This window comes from Microcebus murinus, chromosome 11 (genome assembly GCF_040939455.1).
Source record: "Microcebus murinus isolate Inina chromosome 11, M.murinus_Inina_mat1.0, whole genome shotgun sequence".
Lineage (NCBI taxonomy): Eukaryota > Metazoa > Chordata > Mammalia > Primates > Cheirogaleidae > Microcebus > Microcebus murinus.
This window is the reverse complement of record NC_134114.1, coordinates 4,614,064-4,636,440: the sequence shown is the minus strand read 5'-3', so window position 1 is coordinate 4,636,440 and position 22,377 is coordinate 4,614,064. Positions and strand designations below refer to the sequence as shown.

At 44.1% G+C, this 22,377-nt stretch overlaps 1 protein-coding gene across 2 annotated transcripts in view; it reads right to left on the bottom strand.

Moving 5' to 3' along the window:
* The window catches only part of SRD5A1 (steroid 5 alpha-reductase 1), a 36,869-nt gene that overhangs the window by 8,720 nt on the left and 5,772 nt on the right, over nucleotides 1-22,377 (bottom strand). For both annotated transcript variants that reach the window (XM_076007926.1, XM_012744231.3), the window contains exons 2-4: nucleotides 11,265-11,431; nucleotides 8,048-8,149; nucleotides 2,165-2,315 (exon numbers count right to left, since the gene is read on the bottom strand). In XM_076007926.1, coding sequence (XP_075864041.1) covers nucleotides 2,165-2,315; nucleotides 8,048-8,149; nucleotides 11,265-11,431 — 420 coding nt within the window. The remainder of the gene's footprint in view (nucleotides 1-2,164; nucleotides 2,316-8,047; nucleotides 8,150-11,264; nucleotides 11,432-22,377) is intronic.

The following is a 22,377-nucleotide window of genomic DNA, read 5'->3' as shown; positions in this document are numbered from 1 at the left end:
CTTCACGTGGCCTTCTTCCCTCTGTGTCTTCACGTGGCCTTCTCCCCTGTGCATGTCTGTGTCCGAATTTCCCCTTCTTATGAAGACCCCGGTCACGTTGCAGTAGGTCCACCCTACGCCAGAGCGACCTCAGATTAACTAATAGGCTCTGCAATAGCCCCGTGATCTCGTAAGGCCACACGCACAGGTACCTGGGGTAGGACTTCAACACGTCCTCTTGGTGGGCACGGTTCCACCCAGAACGGCAAAGTCCTTCCCGCGTCTCCTGGGGTCATAACACCTTTTCTGAAACCCTCTTTGCCTTTAGACTGTCTTTTTCGGCAGCTTTGGGATTTAAATAGGTGGCGGCTCTCAGGTCTAGCAATGTCCTCACTGCCGACGTGTGAAAATACCGAGCTCCCTGGCACAACGGAGTTTCTCGGAAAAGCGCAGGGCGTTTCTCTTAGGGATCTCGTCAGCTCTCACACTTACGCCATAATGTCTTCAAATACTGGCCAAACAGACATTCTAGGTCTGGCCTTCCTCCTCCGTCATCTCCGCAGTGGCCCTTCGCATCTGCACACACGCAGTGAGGCGGGGAGGCACCCCTATAGGTATTCTGACTTGAAAAGGCCTGTGCTTTTCCCACTCTGCCATGGCATCAATCTATTCTTTTGGCTTTTTGTCTCTGTCCTTGCTCCCCGAGGGGACGATAAACTCCATAAGTAGGACAGTGCTGCACGTTTACCCACAGCTCCGGCGCCAGCGGCATTGGAGAGTGCGGCGAAGCGCCTGGAGTGGACGATCCCAGGAAGCGGTGCGGTGCCCTCCGGTTCAGAGGACAGAAGTGAAAAGTGTGCACTCCAGGCCGGGTGCGGTGGCTCACGCCTGTCATCCTAGCACTCCGGGAGGCCGAGGCGGGTGGATTGCTCGAGGTCAGGAGTTCAAAACCAGCCTGAGCAAGAGCGAGACCCCGTCTCTACTATAAATAGAAAGAAATTAATTGGCCGACTAATATATATAGAAAAAATTAGCCGGGCATGGTGGCTCATGCCTGTAGTCCCAGCTACTCGGGAGGCTGAGGCAGGAAGATCGCTTGAGCCCAGGAGTTTGAGGTTGCTGTGAGCTAGGCTGACGCCACGGCACTCACTCTAGCCTGGGCAACAAAGCGAGAGACTCTGTCTCAAAAAAAAAAAAAAGAGAGCACCTGAGGTCAACCCGCTTGCTAAGTCAAACTTCCACCGTTCGGCATCACAGGCACGTGCCAGCGTCAGGGCGGCTGAGGGACCGAGCTCTCTCCCTTCTCCATAGGATGTGCCTCCCGAGTGGTCTCACTCTGTTCCCACGCCTCAGTTTCCTCATCGACTGGATTGGAAAGATGTTCTGTACATCTAGTCCAGCCCCGGCATGCCTTGATTTATTTTATGAGTTTACTGGTCAAATGGATCACAAGCTCTTTTGGGGATCATATGAAAAAGCTGAGTACCCCCTTTCTAGAAAACTGTGTTATTTTGGGGGGTACAGAAAGCCTCTGTAGCCCACCAGAGACCCCAGCTCCAGAGCTGTGCCCAGGCCGCCACACGGCCAGGATCTCTTGCACGCGTGAGTGGCGCGGGCCACCTGGCGCTGGGACCTGCCTCCCGCTGCGGGACTCCTCTAGCCGCAGCACGCACGATCCCGGCTCGCTCGCTCTGTGTTCTCAGTTTTAGCCGGCGATTTCCAACCCAGATCCCCCACGTGGTATTTAACTTGACCACTGGCTCCAGCAGCATAAATTCAGAGAGGTTGAGGATGTGGCGGAGAAAAACGCCTGCGCTGATGTGGATCGGAAGGTTCCCTACGGCTGGGTTATTCTGCAGACATTTGCTGGGTGTCGTCCTTGTTGGGGGTGTGGGGTGGGGAACCTGCAGCCTTGGGGCCGCAGGTGGCCTCCCGGATCCCCGAGGGTGGCCTTTTGACCAGGTTCAAATTCCACGGAACAAATCCTTTGAACAGAGGGATTGGCTCTGTGAAGTTTGGATTCGGTTGAGGGGGCCATGTGTGACCCCGAGGCCACAGGTTTCCCACCTCTGAGCGGGACTCAGAAGTTTAAATTAATATTGACATTTCAAACATCCAACCTGGCAATTGTTATCACAAAGTCAAAGAACAGATGAAAAACATCAAAAGTATTTTTAAAACTTACCGGTGATGCTGCTTTGCTATGGGCAGTAAAATGCAGAATGTGAACAGAGCGAAGGCCCCCCCGGGCAGAGACCAGCTGGCGAGCGCGTAGCCGCCCCACTCCACGATTTCTCCAAAATAGTTGGCTGCAGTTACGTATTCAAATAATCCCCCTGGAAGGAAACATAGACCAAAGTGGTGCATCACTACAAAATGATACCTAGTGAGACAATGACTTAACAGATGCTAGTGAACACTTACTTGGAGAACATAAATTCAGCTATGGAAAAACATAGCCTGTATAGAGTATTGGTCAAGGAGACATATTCAACATTACGAGTTTTACTACTCCACATGAAAACTTCCGACAGCCCATTATATATTTATGTTGCTGCCTATTTATCTGAATATGCAACCCTGCAGTTACAGGGGAGGGCTTTAACACGCCACTTCACCAGTTAACAGATCGTGCTGACAAAACCTAAGCGAGCACGCAGAACACAGAACCACAACTAACGAGGAGCCAGCTCGATAAAACGGAGCTACGTAGAACCCTAGAGCAACGACTTAAGAAAATGCTAATTTGCAAGCACAGATTCACTTGTTCATTCATTAAATCTTCACAAATGCACTGAGTCTGCATTATAGGCTAGGCACCTGGACAGACCCCTCCCCACATCTAGAACCAGCAACTCCAGCGCCATGAACAAGGGGGAGGGAAGGGCGGGGTGGGGGTGGAGGGGTCACTGTCACAGACAGAGAGGCTGGGAACGGGCCTCACTGGGCAGGTGAGGTGAGGGAGGATCCAAGGCCAGCAGGTGTTGGGGGCAGGGGCGCTCCAGGCAGGGGAAGGGCTGCAGCAAAGGCCAGGACACTCCAAGGACCAGAGGAGGGGCGGGGAGGGGGCCGCTGGCAGAGAGGGAGGGGACAGGAGGCCCCTCCTTGGGGGTCGCACTCAGGCTGCGGCTTTGCTGGTGAAGGGGACTGCTCAAGGGTGTTCTAGAGAAGCCTGGCGTGACCTGCTCTGGGTCCTAGTGTGCCTCTCTGTTAGCCAAGCTGAGAATATTCCGTAGGCATATAAGGGCAGAACATTTTTTTTAAAACTGATTACACAAAACCAATTTCAACAAATACTGCAGCACAGCATGGAGACTGCATCTCTAAACACACAGCACGATGTGCCGGAGGGCTCCGGCTGCGGCTGAGCTGGTCTCCTTCTTAGAAACAGAGAAAATGGTTTTGCCGAGCCCAAGACAGCAAAGTACTTTTTTTTTTTTCGTTTGAGGAAGGTACGGTGCGTGGATGTTTGTGATAATCGAGTTCTCTACTTTTATGTAAGCTTGAAGTGATTCATAGTTGTGAAATAATGCCAGCATTCACTGGTAAGTAAACTTTTTTTATGATAAAATAAAATGTAAAAATATAAAACTTAATGCCAAATAAAGATAACACCATTCATGTAGAAGGTGTGGGCTCACGTGCAGCTGCAGAAACATCCACCAGGACGTGCCCCAGAGCAGGTAACCCAGCGTTCCTTCTGAGTGTGGGATTTAATCAGTCGCACTTTGTGATTTACTCGTTTCTGTACCTGTCTCAATATTCTACAGAATTATGTCTTCGTCATCTGCATCTCATCAGGGCCCTGGGCAGCTGAATCCCAGAAGTGGGAAGACCTTTGCACTCTGCCATGCAAATGTCACCTTACCCCAAAGACAGACGGCTGGGGGCGGGGTTGGGACAGCGATGCCTGGCTGCATCATGAACAGTGACCCTGCCCTCCGGGTGCCCAGCATGGAAAGCACGCTATTTGGTGGAACCACATGGGTGGTCTGGGGAATGAGTAATTAGTTAAGAAAACCTGTACCGTGTTTCCCAGAAAATAAGACAGGGTCTTATATTTATTTTTACTCAAGACGACACCCTAGGGCTTATTTTCAGGGGATGTGTTATTTTTTTTAATCTACATTGATTCAAATACAGTTAAGTTGTCTTCTTCTGGAACATCATCATAACTCTCCAAACCCTGAACTCCATCCTGAATTTTTTGCGACTCTATTTCCTCTAGAACCATTGGCCCCCAAACTGTCATGTCGAGCAATAGAGCTCTCATGGGGCAGATGAGAAGGGCTGCTCGTCTTCTTTACTGTTCCGGGACGGAATGCATGGGTTGTGCAGATGCGCTGCACAGCCACGCCCGTCACTAGGTCTGATTTTCAGGGTGGGGCTTCTATTTTGCAAATGCTTAGAAATCCTGCTAGGGCTTCTTTTATGGGTAGGTCTTGTTTTCAGGGGAAACACGGTAGATGCCAATCTGCTAAAAGATGTCCCCTTAATGCATAGTTGGTTTAAGGACAGCATGTTACAAAACAATAAGGCATAGTTGCCATACACAGCCCTCGGCACTTGTCCTGTACCCTAGTTCTGCCTGTGTGTCCTGACAATCGGGCATCTTAACTGCCCATCTCTGGCCAGAGGGGAATCTTCCACCCTAGTGGTAGGAATCTGAGTTCCCGCTAGCTCTAACACTGGCTGACTGAAGTGGCCAGGGGCCCAGAATAAATCTGAAAGATAGTTAGGCCACAAGGACTGAAGTCCTAGGCAAGTCCTACTGCTGTGCTGGGCTGGGGGCCAGTGGATTTGGGGTGCAACCATAGTGAGACACCAGCTGTGGCAGCCAAGTGAGTGCCGGTGTCACTGTTCCCCCAAGTCCAGGCAGTATGGCTTGGGGAGAGACTCCTCCCGCTTGGGGAAACGAAAGGGAAGAATATAGAGAATACTGTCTTGCAACTGGGGTACCAGCTCAACCACAGTAAAATAAAGGACCAAGCAGACTCCAGAAGCCCCTGATTGCAGGCCTTAGCTCCCGGATGACATTTCTAGACCCACGCTGGGCCAGAAGGGAACCTGCTGTCCTGAAGGGAAGGACCCAGTCCTGGATTAACCACGTGCTGAGTGAAGAGCCCTTGGGCCCTGAATAAACACCAGCAGTAGCCAGGTACTGGTTGCCACTAGCTTTGGGCAAGACCTAGGATTGTGCCGTCTTTAGGTGTGACCTGGAGAAGTCCCAGCGGTGGGGACCATGGAACTTGTGTCACTCCTTGCCCAATCAAGTAACAACAGGGCAGTCATAAGTCCTTGCCTATTGCCAATGACATTGAATGTAAATGAACTAAACTCTCCAGTAAAAAGATACAGAGTGGCTCAGTGGATAAAAAACCCAGACCTAATTATATGCTGCCCACAAGAAATTCATTTCACCTATAAAGAGACACATAGACTAAAAATAAAGGGATAGAAAGCTACAAGCCAATATCTCTGATGAACATATATGCAGAAATCCTCAACAAAATACAGCAAATTGAACTGAACAATACATTAAAAAGATAATTCATTATGATCAAGTGGGATTCATCCCAGGGATGCAACGATGAGTCATGATATGTGAATCAGTGTGATAGATCATATCAACAGAATGATCATTTCAACTGATGCTGAAAAAGCATTCAATAAAATTCAATATTGCTTCATGAGAAAAACTCAAACAACTGGATATAGAAGGAATATGCTTCAACATGGTAACAGCCATATACAACAGACCCACAGCTAGTATCATACTGAATGGAGAAAAATGGAAAGCCTTTCCTCTAAGATGTAGAATAAGACAAAGATGTCCACGTTCATCATTGTTATTCAACATGGTACTGGAAGTGCTAGCTAGAGCAATCAGACATGAGAAGGAAAAAAAGGGCATCCAAATTGGAAAGGAAGAAGTCAAATTATCTTTGTTTGCAGGTGATATGATCGTGTATTTGGAGAAACCTAAAGACTCCACCAAAAAAAATAATAGAATGGATTAAACTCAGTAAGGTTGCAGGATACAAATCCAACATACAAAAATCTTCTATATGCCAACAGTGAACAACATGAAAAAGAAACCAAGAACGTAATCCCACTTAAATAGCTACAAATAAAATACCTAGGAATAAACTTAATAAAAGAAGTGAAAGATCTCTATGATGAAAACTATAAAACATTGCTGAAAGAAATAGAAGAGGACACCAAAGAAATGGAAAGCTATTCCATACTCATGGATTGGAAGAAATTAATACTGTTAAAATGTCCATACTACCCAAAGCAATCTACAGATTCTATGCAATCCTCAACAAAATATCAATGATATTCTTCACAGAAATAGAAAAAAATAATCCTAAAATTTATTCAGAACCACAAAAGACCCAGAATAGCCAAAGCTGTCTTGAGCAAAAAGAATAAAATGGAAGAATCACATTATATGACTTTAAATTATACAACAGAGCTGTAGGAACCAAACAGGATGTTACTGGCATAAAAAACAGACACACAGACCAATGGAATAGGATATAGACCCCAGAAATAAATCCACATATCTAGAGTACACTCATTTTCAACACTGGTGCCAAGAACACACACTGGGAAAAGGACAGTCTCCTCAATAAATGGTGCTGGGAAAACTGGATATCCACATGCAAAAAGAATGAAACCCGACCCTTCTCTCTCACTGTATAAAAATCAAATCAAAATGGATTAAATATTTAAATCTAAGTATGAAACTATGAAAAGAAAACATTGAGAAAATGCTTCAGGACATTGGTCTGGGCAAAGATTTCTTGAGTAATATCTACACAGCACAGGCAGCCAAAGCAAAGATGGACAAAAGGGACCACATCAAGCTAAAAAGCTTCTGCACAGCAATGAAACAAACTGAAGAGACATCCCACAGAATGGGAGAAAATATTTGCAAACCATCCATCTGACAAGAGATTCATAACTAGAATGTATAAGGAGCTCAAACAACTCAATAGGAAAAAGTCAAATAATCTGATTTAAAAATGGGCAAAAGATCTGAACAGATATTTCACAAAAGAAGACGCACAAATGGCCAATACATACATGGAAAAATGTCCAACACCATCAATCACCAGAGAAATGCAAATCAAAACTACAATGAGATATCATTTCATCCTACCTAAAATGGCTTTTATCCAAAAGACTGGTAATAATGAATGCTGGTGAGGATGTGGAGAAAGGGGAACCCTCCTACACTGTTGGTGGGAATGTAGATTGGTACAGTCACTATGGACCACGGTATGGAGGGTCCTCAGAAAACTAAAAATAGAACTACCATGTGATAGACCAATCCTGCCGCTAGGCATATATCCAAAAGAAAGGAAATCAGTATATCGAACAAATATCTGTACTCCCATATTTATTTGCAGCACTATTCACAATAGCCAAGACTTGGAATCAACTTAAGTATCCATTAATGGATGAACAGATGATGAAATTGTGATACATATACACATAAAAAAGAATGAAATAAGTTAAGAACAGAATGACAAATTTGGCATGTTCTCACTCAAATGTGGGCACTAAAAATTAAAACAATTGATGTCATGGAGACAGAGAGTAGAATGATGGTTTTCAGGGGCTGGGAAGGGTATTGGGGAGGGGGGATAAGAAGGGGATGGGTAATGGGTGCAAAGATATAGTTAGATAGATTAAGATCTAGTATTTGATAGCACAACTATAATAAGTTATGGTATACCTTAAAATAAATAAAAGAGTAGAATGCGAATGTTCCTAACACAGAGGAATGATAAATACTGGAAGTGATAGATACCTCAATTATCCTGACTTGATTATTATACATTGTATACCTGTATCAAAACATAACATGTACCCCATAAATATATACAACTATTATGAGTACATTAAAAAATTAAAAGTTGAAAAAATAACAGTGACTCATATTTAAAATTGGCAATAAACCAATACTATAATGCTATTTATTAGAGGTGGCAAAACTAAAACAGCAAGGCACCATGCAATGCAACTTCAAAATAAATTGTTTGATTTCAGTACATACCCTTGGGTATTTTGTATCCAGTCTCCCCTGGTTTTCTGAGATTCCTTAGGATATGATCTGAATGGATGTTTATCAGCATGCCTATTAACCACAAGACAAAACCTAAAGAAAAAAAAATACAAGAATGTTATGCTTAATGAGTTACAAAATTTTAAGAGCCCAAGGCTGATGGAACAGTATTATTGTAATCCTTCACATTCTAATTATTAGTACCACATATTAGCCATGACTGGTAGTAAAAATCATTAAGCACTATTGTCAGGTGTGCCAAATAGGGCTTTGTTTTTCTAATAATACTAACAAAGTATCTAATCCATTCAAAATACTTTAACTTGATAGCCACAGTCTATGTTTTTAGGATGACAGGTATGAACAGAAATGTGACTGACGACTGGCACAGGGCTCCTTTCCGGGAGAGGTGTCGGCAGCCTCCGGGAGTCAGCCCACCAGGCAGGGCCATCTCACAACAGCTGCTCGAGGCAGTGCTACCATCTCCACCTTCCAGGCAAGGAGAGGCGAGGTACTAGTACTAGCTGCACACAGGCCCCTTGAGCTGGTCCCCTTCTTTCATTCCAAGCGCGCCTGAACAAATTAATGCATGTCCATGCCTTCCCCACGACGGATCTCCTGGGATTTCACCGATCAGCATTCCTCGGTCAGTTCTTCCTTCCCAGCTCCTGACAAGAATCTTCCACTGCCGGCTGCAGGCCTCTCCCAGCCCCACAGTGCCCCAGTGGTTTCTCTCCCACCCTCACGAATATTCAGGGGCTTTTCATCGCTTAAAGGAGACTTCTAGGTATTACATCAATTAATTCCAACAAGAGAAGGCAAAATGCCAACACAGTGTTTTATAAAAGAGGTTGATTTGATCGTTCGTGAAAGGCAGATGGTGCTTAATGGTGGCATTCGATTCAATATCAAAGAAATGTACTTTTGGGGTATCATTATTATTAATTATTCATCACTTATCTCAGTGACATTGAATAATTTTTCAGTTAGAACAAGGGACAAGGACATGGAAAGCCTTCTGCAGACAGGGTTTCAAGATTTTTTGTTTTCCTGATTTCATCACTGTAAGCAGCTTTTTTTTGCTAAGCAGTTCATATCAAATTTCATAAGTCATTTATTGTGTCCATAAATTTATCATCAATTTGCTACCTTTTTTGGATTTCAGTATGTCGCCTTTAGGTGATTTTGTTTCCAATATGTAGGTCTAGAAAGAATCATGTCTAAACAACGTGCTTACTTTATTTTTCTTCTAGGAGACAAGTTCCCTTTATTGATTGGATTGGAGGAAAATCAGTATTTGTGTTTATCTAAGCTAAACATTTAATTCCATTTGTAGGGATCTTAAAATACTTATATAAAATCTTTCAGATTAACCACTTTTACTATTATAAAAATCTTTTGTTAGAATTTTATTATTATTTGCTTAGCTCTTCGTGGTAACTATGTAAATATAAATTAATTACTCATGTGATTGCATGTTTGTCACAAAAACAATAAACTCTACGAAATAAATTTAACACAAAAGGTAACCTAGTTTATTTCCCGATTGGCATATTTTTCATTTTCGAATCCTCCTGTTTAATTGCAGAGAAGCCAAGAGGTGGGTATAAAATTTGTTGGTGTCTTAAATTTTAGACCAGTTTCTTTTTTTTTTGAGACAGGGTCTCACTTTTTTACCCAGGCTAAAGTGAATGCCGTAGCGTCAGTCTAGCTCACATCAACCTCAAACTCTGGGCTCAAACAATCCTCCTGCCTCAGCCTCCCGAGTAGCTGGGACTACAGGCATGTGCCACCATGCCCGGATAATTTTTTCTATATATATTAGTTGGCCAATTAATTTCTTTCTATTTATAGTAGAGATGGGGTCGCTCTTGCTCAGGCTAGTTTCGAACTCCTGACCTTGAGCGATCCTCCTGCCTCAGCCTCCCAGAGTGCTAGGATTACAGGCGTGAGCCACTGCGCCCCGCCTGGAATAAAATTTTAATTCACTGAAAAAATTATGACTGAGAAATGTGAAAGCTTATAAATTCGTACACATAGAGAAAAAGCAAAATGAAATGTAAGGTCAATTTACATAGCTTAAGGGCCGGGCGAGGTGGCTCACGCCTGTAATCCCAGCACTCTGGGATTACAGAGGCAGGTGGATCGCTCAAGGTCAGGAGTGTGAGACCAGCCTGAGCAAGAGTGAGACCATGTCTCTACTAAAAATAGAAAGAAATTAATTGAACAACTAAAAATATATAAAAGAATTAGCCAGGCATGGTGGCACGTGCCTGTAGTCCCAGCTACTTGGGAGGCTGAGGCAGGAGGATTGCTTGAGCCCAGGAGATTGAGGTTGCTGTGAGCTAGGCTGACGCCAAGGCACTCTAGCCTGGGCAACAAAGTGAGACTCTGTCTCAAAAAAAAAATGTATGTAGCTTAAGGTGAAGCATTGCAGGTTAGTTTGAAAATTTGACAGACCAATTTCAGACTCTTAGAAATGCTACTACCATGGGCATGAGCGCCACCTGAATACGCTCATTTCTAAATGCTGGAAGGACTAAATAGATACAGACGAGCCTACCTTCTGTATAAGATTTCCTCGGGTTATGAATTTTTAACACTCTTGCAAATATTTTCGATGACAATATTTTCAATTTTGCTCAGAACTTATACGGTTATAATTACTAGTTGAAAATGTACATTAATTCACGTTAACTGATGCAAGTAAAAGAATTGAAAATCTTCAGAAAAGTCTATTCAAGTTCATATAAGTACAGAAATCTAATTGCATTGTTGGAAGATCACCCAGTCTGGCTTTTTCTCATGTCACAGAAGAAGCTGCAGGAGGTTTAGGGCCAGTCTTAGGTCATGTGGCCAATGAGGCCCAGGTCTCCTTGGTTTTATTAAGAGTCACTGCAGCTTGTTGCTATTTTTAGGCTTTTAGTCTGAATAGGCATCTGTGCTTCAGGCCAGAGTGGGCGAAGGTGTCCTGCACCTGCATCACCTCCCTGCCCCGGGCCGTGCCCTGCCGTGGGGCGGGGACAGCCTGACTGTCCCTCGGGTTGGCTCCAGCCTCCTGCTGCTCTCTCCTCTGGGGAGAGCTCGTGGACCATATCACGCAGACTGTTTTCTCCAGAAGTTTGAGCTATCCACCTAGAAACTCCTGGGACGTGAAGACAAAAGCGATCACTTGAATGTGGTGGCGTTTGTAGCCGTGGACACTCACCTATTAGAAAACGGGGGTCTGACACCCAGTCATCGGTGTACACTGCATATTGGCTCAAGTATCTGCTTTGCAAGTAGCCGTTGTAGGTGCAGAAAAAAAATGCTATCACACAGGAGTACAGCGGCGTCGGTTTTCCTCCCCGAATCAGAAATGGGAAAATCAACGACCTTGGGAAACAAGAAACAGAAACGAATTTCAAAGAAAAAGACTATCATTTCTGTAATTCTATTTTAAATGCCTTGGGTTCTTAGTCTTGCTTTCTTATACAGACGCTGTCCTCAGTAACACTCACGCTGATTTACTGTATCTATGCTAAACGCGGATTTCTAGATGAAGAACTAACCACGTCTCTGTAACTCACACCGCGCCGCACAGACTCGCGGTTCTATTCACGCAGAGTATGAAACAGCACACTGAGCTGCAGGGAGCTGGGGGCTTCAGGAGGCTCTCACAGCTTCTACTGCCCTAAAACCAGGAACTCGTCCCAGTCGGAGCACTGGGATTCGGGGCACACCATCGCACCATCCGTCACCACGGCAACGGCTCCCACTCCCTGAGCACTCGTCACCTGCGAGGCCTCCCCGCTGCCTGGGCAGGAGGCCCTGCCGCCCAAGTCAGACAGAGGATGAAATTAAGGCTCCATCCGAGTGGTTGAGTAAGCCACTCCAGCTCACAGGGCTGAGTTTAAACGTAACTCTGGGTCATACAAAGACCATGTTCTTTCCTTATTCCCCACTGGCTTAGATGTGCCCTACAAAAGGCCTAAAGAGAGGAAATAAAAGGACAAGAAATTAGAAACTTATATGCACTGGATTACTGGGAATAAAAAATAAAAAAAAGAAATTAGAAACTTATAAAGAAAAAGGAATGCAAAATTTTATTTTATTTGAATTTTTTTTTAAATTTCCATGTGAAATACATTGAAAGAGACTATAAATTCTACAACCCATAAGAGGATAATAGGGAACCATTATGAATAACTTTATGCCAATAAATTTGACAACCTGATGAAATAGGCAAAGTCCTTGAAAGATACAGATGAACAAAACTGACCCAAGAAGAAACAGACAACTTGAGTAGCACCATATCAATGAAAGAAATTGAATTCAGACTTACAAAATCTAGAAAAGGCAAAACTAGACTCAGAGGAGGGGATTAACTGCAGAGAGGCAAGAAGGAACCTTTTAGTGGAATATTACTATTCTATATTTTGTTTGCAAAGTTGAAGGCCAGGCATGGTGGCTCACACCTGTAATCCTAGCACTTTCGGAAGTTGAGGTAGGAGGAATGCTTAAAGCCAAGAGTTTGAGACCAGACTGAGCAACATAACAAGATTTCATGTCTATAAAACACTGAAGAAGATTAGCCGGGTACAGTGGTACACACCTATAGTCCCAGCCATTCAGGAGGCTGAGGCAAGAGGATCCCTGGAGCACAGGAGTTTGAGGTTGCAGTGAGCTATGATGACACCACTGCACTCCAGCTCAGGCAACAGAGCAAGACCTTGTCTCCAAAAAACAAACAAACAAACAAAAACAAAAGCAAAAAACCAAAACTGGACTTAGACTTATGAAATCCAAAAAAAAGCAAAAGTAGAGTCAGGAGAGGGGACTAGCCACAAAGAGCCACAAGAGAACTTTTTAGAGTAATACAACTAACTGCTCTATATCTTGAGTCTGGCAATGATTACACAACTACTGTATGTAACCACCAAAATTCATCAAACCACAGACTTAAAATGAGTTAATTTTATTATTTGTAAATTATACTTCAATACCACAGAAAAAATTTAAAAGCTTATTTGTTTTCATTCTAGTCATCTACTCCAGGTTCAAACCATATCAGTCATTAGTTATTACTGTAACAGTAATAATAATAGCATGATAATAGTAATACAATGTTGGCTATATATCCTCAATGTATTTTCTCATCAATAGTATCACTCAACTCCTTGGAAAACATTCACACGAATCAAAAGAAGTCTTCAAGGTTCTCATTGCATTCAAGCCAGGTCCCCAAAGATTACTTTGTACAGGTGTAGAGCAAAGCAGTCTAGCTCACAGCAACCTCAAACTCCTGGGCTCAAGTGATCCTCCTGCCTCAGCCTTCCAAATAGCTGGGACTATAGGCATATACCATGTCCAGCTAATTTTTTCTATTTTTAGTAGAGACAGGGTCTTGCCCTTTTGCTAGCTGGTCTCCAATACCTGAGCTCAGGCAATTCTCCTGCCTCAGCCTCCTAGAGTGCTAGGATTACAGGCATGAGCCACCGCGCCCGGCCTCTCACTTTGTCTTCACATTCCTTTTCCTTGTCTGTCACTAATGTTCTGGGTCTGCGATGGCAATGTGAATCTAGATCGCCTGTTGGCAAACTATGGCCCATGGGCCAAACCCAGTTTACCACCTGTTTTTAGGTGAGCTAAGAATAGTTTTTACATTTTTAAATATTTGAAAAACAAACAAAATAATATACATTATGACACATGAAAAGAATATGAAATCAAATTTCAGTGTCCACAAATAAAGTCTTTTTTTTTTTTTCTGAGACAGAGTCTCGCTCTGTTGCCCAGGCTAGAGTGCTGTGGTGTCAGCCTAGCTCACAGCAACCTCAAACTCCTGGGCTCAAGCGATCCTCCTGCCTCAGCCTCCCGAGTAGCTGGGACTATAGGCATGCGCTACCATGCCCGGCTAATTTTTTTGTATATTTTCAGTTGGCCAATTAATTTCTATTTTTAGTAGAGATGGGGTCTTGCTCTTCTTGCTCAGGCTGGTTTTGAAACCCTGACCTTGAGCAATCCTCCCGCCTCGGCCTCCCAGAGTGCCAGGCACAAATAAAGTCTTATTGGAACACAGCGGAGGCCATTTCTTTACGTATTGTCTGCAGCTGCTCTCGTGTTCTGACAGTGGAGTTTGCACGGGGCAATCTGGTGACTGTGCCCTGCTGCTCAGCAGGCTGCAGATCTGGGACACAGTTTTAACTTGACAGAGTTGTGAGTGTCACGTGCCATATGCATCACTGTACCACACGTCTTAATTTTATTATCGGTGCATACCCATCACATCAAAACAAGTGGACCTAGTCTCCTGACAAGAGACTCAGCGCCTATCACAATACTCCCAACTCACAGGAAAGTGATGGTAAGAAAAAGTAGAAAATTTAAAACAGAAGCTTATCATGGCAGCATTCCTTCACAAAAGAAATGAAAATGAGGCTGCAATCCAAGTAAGTGATCAAGTAAGGAAAGTTGTGTATTAATAGTGAGTTAATTAATTGCAGCAGCCTAAGAGGCATGTCCAGAGGATATAAAATTAAGATGATTAGCCTTTCCGCGATAACAGGTGCTTGAGGAGTTAAAGGTGCTGGGAGCAATATCAACAGTCAATTACGAAACAAGGCAAATTTTGCCTTGCAAACCAGTCCTCCTCCACAAGTGTAGGCACGTTGGTTGTTGTTTATTCAAGCAGTCAGTGTAAGGATGAAGTGACTGAAGAAATTAGGCTCTCTCAATAGTCTGTGTGGAACAACTACTGGTGAGAATGTTTTCAAAGAAGTTGAGAAAACACTAATTTAGTAGACTTCCAAAGTGGAACCTACTAAGATGTTACAATTGATAGTGGTAAAAATGGATGGAACAGAAAAACCAAAAAATTACAACTTTACAAGACTTGTGGAATTGTAAGGTGTTAAAAGCTAATTCTTGCATCAGAAAGTCCTTTCTAGAAAATCTACCGTGTGTGATTGGGCCAGCGGTATCAACAGTGAATGTGACAATCCCTCTCATGGACTTAACTATTATCAGTTCTGCAACTTTTTGTCAGAAATAAGCTGACTGTCCTGATTTGTCCTACCACACAGCAGTTTGATGGCCTGGTAAAGTCTTCTTGCATTATTTTGAGCTCAGAGCTGAGATTTAAACTCTTCTGAACAAGACCTGCCCTCAACCACTACTACTGAGTTCTGAAGGGCTTTGGAATATAGCTTTTGTCACAGACTTGATAATGCAGCCTAATAAATTCAACCTAAAATTAGAAGGCAAAACACCACTTATGTGCAAAACTTCTGTGTTAAAGTCATTTCAATGACAACACTGTTTGAATCACAAGTCATGTTAAATTGCTTTAAGCACTTTCCATGCTGTTAAAATTTTTTAAAAATGAGCTCTCCATTCTCACCATACATTTGCAGTGGACACAATTTCTAAGCTCAAACTAAAGCCCTAATAGTGTTGGTGAACCTGGATTTCCATACTTCAAAATCCATTTAACTGTGTAATTGAGAAGTTGTCACCTAAGAGTAACAGAAATATGTTAATCTGCAATGTAATGACATACTGGAAAGCAAATACCCAGAGAAGAATCTCACAGAATCCCAAGGTTGCCTTCTGTGTGAGGGGTGCATGTGCTCAATGAAAACCATATACTTGTGCACTGATATCAACATTTGCATTTTCAAAGTAAAAAATACATAAAATCTCATTACAGAGAAGCACTAACAGATGAGCATTTACAACAGATTTTGATAATAGAGAACACTAACTTTGAATCCCAATGAGTAAAGTGTTATTATTCCTCACCAAAAAAAAAAAAAAAAAATTCTATTCTCATTAGACCTGTATTACAAACTTGCACTAACAATTATATTTTGAATTTAGTGACTGAAATTTTTGTGAAAATGTGTTCTCTCCTTATAAATACCTACACAGTGTGTCTTGGCTCACAAAGCTTAAGACATGCACTATCTGGCTCTTTCCGGGAAAGGTTTGCTGACGTCTGGTCTGGGTTCAGACAGGCATGTTGATTCTGGAGGCATCTCTCTGACTTCCTCGGAGCGTGTTCTTGCGTAAGGCGCTGGCACTCGATGGCGGGCAGCTGCCGCAGACGGGGCTTGGCTGTGCTTTGGGGTGAAGGACGTGCTTCTGTGTGTCCAGTTACAGGACCACGCCTGCTTCTGCACAAGCCACGGGGGAAACTGGAAGGTGTTCCCAAAGGACCCTGGGAGAAGGTCTGGTCCCTGTCTGGGGTCTCACGTGAATGCTAGCAAAGTGGCGAGGCTGGAAGCTGGGCCTTACCAAGACTGATCCCTGCCTTGACGCGGGCAGCAGTGACCCAATGCCCACAGGCCCGCTGTAAAACCACTGAAGTCAGCAGGAGAACACAGTGGTGCTGCCTGTGCTGGCAGACCTCAGGGGGACAATAAGATCCTCCTCCGCCTCCCTCCTTCCTGAGGGCTCCGACTTGGACCTAGCCTGCCATGGGCTCTCAGGACACACTGGCCTCCCAGTGGCGGGTGCTCTGCTCCCTTTTGGCACCTTTCAGATCGTCTTTCTTCTTCTGGGTCATTCCCTCTAGCGTCAATTCTTCTCCTTCCTTGGAAATCCAGGTAACTGTGGTCAGCACAGGCTTTCCTTTGTCTCGGGCCAACTAGAACCAGAATGCGGGTGGTGAGGGCAGTTTCTAGGAATGGCTTTTGTTGGAGTTTTCGTCTAGACTTGTTAGGGTGTGAAGCCCAGAAAGAAGTCTCAGGAATGAGGATATTTGGGAGTAAATGTTTATTTATTTTCCTGAGAAAGAGAGAGAAAGAGAGGCCACGACGCAGAGGGAGGGAAGGTGCTTGGTGCTTTCAAAGGGTAAGAAATGGCTTTTTCCCTCTGCTCCAGCAGACCAAGGACGGAGGAAGCGGCCGTGAAGCCGCTGGGTTGGGTTTCTCTGTTTCTCACGGAGCAGATTCACAGCAGAAATTAGTTTCTTCTTTCTTCTTGATAGCGGGAGGCATCCGGTACTGTCTCTTCCTGGGGAGGCAGGGGAAGTTCGCACTCCTACAGTCCGCTCAGAACTTTCTGAAGGCTGCTTAAACAATACTCAAAAAACCTTTTTATATGCAAGGAATTTCTGATGATGGTCCATCAGATAGTCTATCCTTTCCTCCCCTCTTCCAGAAACTTTCTTTCCTTTTGGAATGTTAATGAAGATTCATATCTTCTTTTGCCTGTTCGGCTTTCTTTTAATTGCTGTCTTTGTAGCAATTAAATGACATCTCTGCAGGAGAGATATTTATGTTACTGACCTTAGAGGCAGGATTTATGCTACTCTAAGTGGCTGCCAGCTATAAATTTATTTTTTTGTTAGCCCCTTAGGGAGATGGTTCTTTCAAGACTCTAGAGGGACAACAGCACTTTACAGACCACAGTGGAGCCCAGGCAGTTTATGAGAGCAAACCAATGGGGTCTCACTCAGGACACGGGGACAGTCTCAACAGAAAAGGAGGTGGGCACACCTGCCTGGACACAGACCACTCAAGGCTACACAGCCCAGGGCCCTCGCCACCTCACTTACGGACACGGTGTGCACAAGCCTTTTCTCCTACATTGTCTCAGTCACACTCAAAGTCACCCTTCCATATGGCAACTGTTGGAAATGACTATTAACCCTCTTTGACAAAAGGTATAGGACCAGAAGTTGAAAATTGCTCAAGAAGGAAACCATTTTTAAGAGAAACTAGGAAACACTGGGACCAAACAGTACTTTACCAGGTAATGTGTCACAAAATCTATTTCTGTTCTGATAATGAGCTAAGGGACACAAAACAGTTGGGGCCCAGGGAGCTAGCTACACGGGAATTCTAGTTGCCAACTAATCAGACGAAGTGTAAAACTGAAATTGGCACTTTGTTCTGTTGCGTTACAATTTTCCTATCTTCTTTCCATTCCATGTAAAGAAACAAGACTTGAATTTCATCAAGTTGTTTTTACTGTCCATTGAAACTGCAAACCTTGGTGTCTGTAAGGTAACCTGGAATGTGGGACCTGTTTGATGACGGAGCTGAACCAAGAGTGTTAAGGAGCCAGTTTCTTTGGTCCTTAGACAGCCAAGGCAGTTGGCTATCTCCTTCTGGTTGAGCTTACAAGCACAGACATAACATAAAAGTGCTTCTGGGCTGGGCGTGGTGGCTCTCGCCTGTAATCCTAGCACTCTGGGAGGCCGAGGCAGGCAGATCGTTTGAGCTCTGGAGTTCAAGATCAGCCTGAGCAAGAGTGAGACCCCATCTCTACTAAAAATAGAAAGAAATTACTTGGACAGCTAAAAATATATAGAAAAAATAAGCTGGGCATGGTGGTGCATGCCTGGAGTCCCAGCTACTAGGGAGCCTGAAGCAGAAGGATTGCTTGAGCCTAGGAGTTGGAGGTTACTGTGAGCTAGGCTGACACCATGGCACTCTGGTCCAGGCAACAAAGGGAGAGCCTGTCTCAGGGGAAAAAAAAAAAAAAAAAAAAGAAAGAAAAGTGCTTCTGATATAGTGCCTGATAAAAGTGTTTCTCATAGTCCTATGCTAAATGCCTTTTTTTATACTTCAAAACTGTTGCCATTATCCCTATTTTACAGATCAGAGCATGGAGGCTCAGGGCGTGACGTGGCAGGTGGAGAGAGCACAGATGAGGCAGTGGCAGGGAGTCAATGCCACCTTCCTAGGTGCTCCACCCGCCACACCACAGGGACCCAGGGAGAAGTGGGAAGGCCTGGTCCATGGCATATTAAATCATTGTTGGAAGTCATTTTTATTAGGTGTTTCTATTAAATCAGAAACATACTCATGCTATCATGCTAAGTGCCAAAGTAAGTTACAAGATATTGTGCTTTTGTGTATCTTTACGCCTAGAAAAAGTTATCAAAAACTTATTAAAAACAATGAAAGAGATGGGGAAAAGATATACCAAAATAGTTTCAACATTATCTCTAAGTGATGGAATTACAGGCAATTTTTATTTTCTTCCTTGAGTTCCTCTGTGTTTTCCAAATTTTCTACAAGGAGCATGAGCATGCATTTCAGACCTAAGTTCGTTTGCATGCCATTCTGACATGGATCTTAAGTCTTGGCAGCTAACATATTCACAGCAGACTGGAAGAGTGACATGGAGGAATCAGAGTTCCTGGGTTGATGACCTGTCACTGCTGATCAAAAAGGCTCAGAGACAACCGGGCAAAATTAATAAACAGGCAAACACAGGTCATCCCTCTAAGGAAAAAGAAAGCACCCTGAAGCACACAGGAAGAAAAATGGGTTACTGGAGGAGCTGTTGCTTCGGATTTGGGGATTTTCTTTTGTTTAGATAATGACAGGCCAGTTTAATCTCTGGGACAGTAGGTGGTACCTGTGGGTGGGGCTTGGCCACACCCTGTGTGATGAGTCAGTAAATGCAGTAAAAGGGTGTGGGTACTGACCTCCCAGTCAGTAGGTGGTTCTTGCCGGGAAGGAACGAGCTGCAACGACGTTGGTTTTGGGTCCTGTGACCAGCTCCAGTTCCTCGGAAGAAGCACTCCAGTGCCCCAGGTGGCGGGTGGCACCCTGGAACTTCCAGGTGCGTCCTTATGCTCCACCTCAGCAGGGGTGGGTGGGGCAGTGGGTGCGGCAGGGTTGGGTGAGCCTGTCCCCAAACTCCTAGCTCTAGCAGGGGTCAAAGGTCTGTTCTCCACCTCCGGGCAAAGCTGCCAGAGAAGGGCTGAAGTGGCCCCACTCAACCAGAAAGTCTGCAGTGTGGAGGTATGGCTGCCTGAGACTACAGTCTGGCAGTCTGGAGCAGGCCTCGGTCCTTTCCACCCTCCCCTATGCCTAGGTTTCTCCTGGGCCTTTGCTAGGCAGTCAGGACCTCAAGCCAACTGGGCCCCTCCCACCCCCACTGTGATACAGGCCAAAGGTTCCCTGCCAGGATTCCTTCCTGAGAGGGGAGTGCTGCTCTCCCGTGGGAGGAGGGGTGTCCTAGAGCACACGACAGCTGGGAGCCACACTGATCGGCCCCTGAAGGCACACATACCTCCCCAGACTAATGCACAAATATTCCCTGTGTGCTTCCGGGCAATGCAATTGAGACCTGGGGGTATAGGATCTGGCCACTGGGCCCATCCCCAGGGCCTGGGAGGTAAGCAGGCTGGTCCCTCATTAAAACGTGGGCAAAAGACATGTACAGCAGAAACTTTTCAAAAAAAGACAGAAGAATGGCCAACAAACATGAAAAAATGCTCAACATCTCTAATCATCAGGGAAATGCAAATAAAAACCACAATGAGATATCACTTAACTCCAGTGACAATGGCTTTTATCAAAAAGTCCCAAAACGACAAATGCTGGCATGGATACGGAGAGATAGGAACACTCCTACACTGCTGGTGGGACTGCAAACTAGTACAACCTCTGTGATAGTAGTATGGAGATACCTCAAAGAGCTACAGGTAGATCTACCATTTGACCCAGCAATCCCACTACTTAGTATTTACCCAAAGGAACAAAAGACATTCTATAAAAAAGACATCTGCACGTGAATGTTTATAGCAGCACAATTCACAATTGCAAGGCTGTGGAAACAACCCAAGTGCCCATCAATACATGAATGGATTGATAAAATGTGGTATATGTATACCATGAATTACTACTCAGCCATTAAAAAAAAATGGTGAACTAGCACCTCTTGTATTAACCTGGATGGAACTGGAGACCATTCTTCTAAGTGAAGGATCACAAGAACGAAAAACTGGCACCACATGTATTTACCATTAAATTGGAACTAATCAATCAACACTTAACGCGCACACGTGGAAGTAACATTCATCGGAAATCCAGCAGGTGGGACGGGGAAGGGGGATGGGCAAATTCACACCTAATGGGTACAATGCACACCATCTGAGTGATAGACACACTTATAACTTTGACTCAAATGGTACAAAAGCAACTTATGTAACCGAAACATTTGTACCTCGGTAATATTCTGAAATTAAAAAAAAAAGCATGTCATAAAAAGAAAGAAATCTGAACTAAACGCATGTTATTGACCTTGTAATGCATTAAATCATAACCACTTAATCCCTGCCCCCCTGAAAAAAGAGAGATGGATTACCAAGAAGAACAAAATCACCAGCGCTAGCCTACACGTCTGCTGTCACTTTCCATGAAGGCTTTGGGGCGGCACCAGCAGAAAGCCACGTGGAGCTCTGAGCTTTCCAGACTCCTAGGCAGCACTTGTGATTTCAAACCAGCAGGACAACTGCTGACACAGTACTAAACACAATTAATTGGTGAATTACTGCTCATGTCCATCTGCTGGATGTGATCTGCTCAGAAGAGGAAAGACTCGAGGTAAAGTGTTCATCACAGAGAATCAAAATGCAATCACTTGGAATGACCACTTTTTTTTTTTTCTCCTTTTTTTATTTTGGCATATTATGGGGGTACAGATTTTAAGGTTTCAATAAATGCCCATTTCCCCCCCTCCCCCCAAAAGTCTGAGTCTCCATCATGACCATCCCCCAGATGGTGCACATCTCACTCATTATGTATGTATATATCCGCCCCCCTCCCCCCTCCCTCCTCCCCAATACCCTATTACTGTAGCACCTATGTGTCCACTTAGGTGCTACTCGGTTAATACCAGTTTGCTGGAGAATATATCTGGTGCTTGTTTTTCCATTCTTGGGATACTTCACTTAGTAGTATGGGTTCCAGCTCTAACCAGGAAAATATAAGATGTGCTATATCACCATTGTTTCTTAGAGCTGAATAGCACTCCATGGTATACATATACCGAAATGACCACTTTTTAAACATTTAAAGTAAGATTTTTGGGTTTTATGATTTTGGAGGCAAGATTTAATTCATATAGTAAACTAAAAAATTATCTCTTGAAATACCTTACCAACAAACTGGAATAATAATGCCTCGGTTTTCTTGCCATGGCAAATAAGGCGATCATTCAGCAAATGACTTGACTTGAAAATACAAGCAATTGGATGTCATCTCTCAGGACCATCTGCAGTGGTGCACCCCTAAGTTAGGGAACAATTAAATATCTAATTTGGTAATTTGGGAGTAATTTAGGCCATGGGAGACTTAATTACTATTAAATGCTTAAAACTGAGAGTTTTGTCTTTTTTTGTTTTGAGGTCTCACTCCAGCCCAGGCTGGAGTGCAGTGTTGTCATCATAACTCACTGCAACCTCTAACTCCTGGAGCTCAAGTGATCCTCCTGCCTTAGCCTCCCAAGTAGCTGAGACTGCAGGCATGTGTGACTAGGCCTGGCTAATATTTTTATTTTTTGTAGAGATGGGGTATCACTATGTTGCCCAGGCT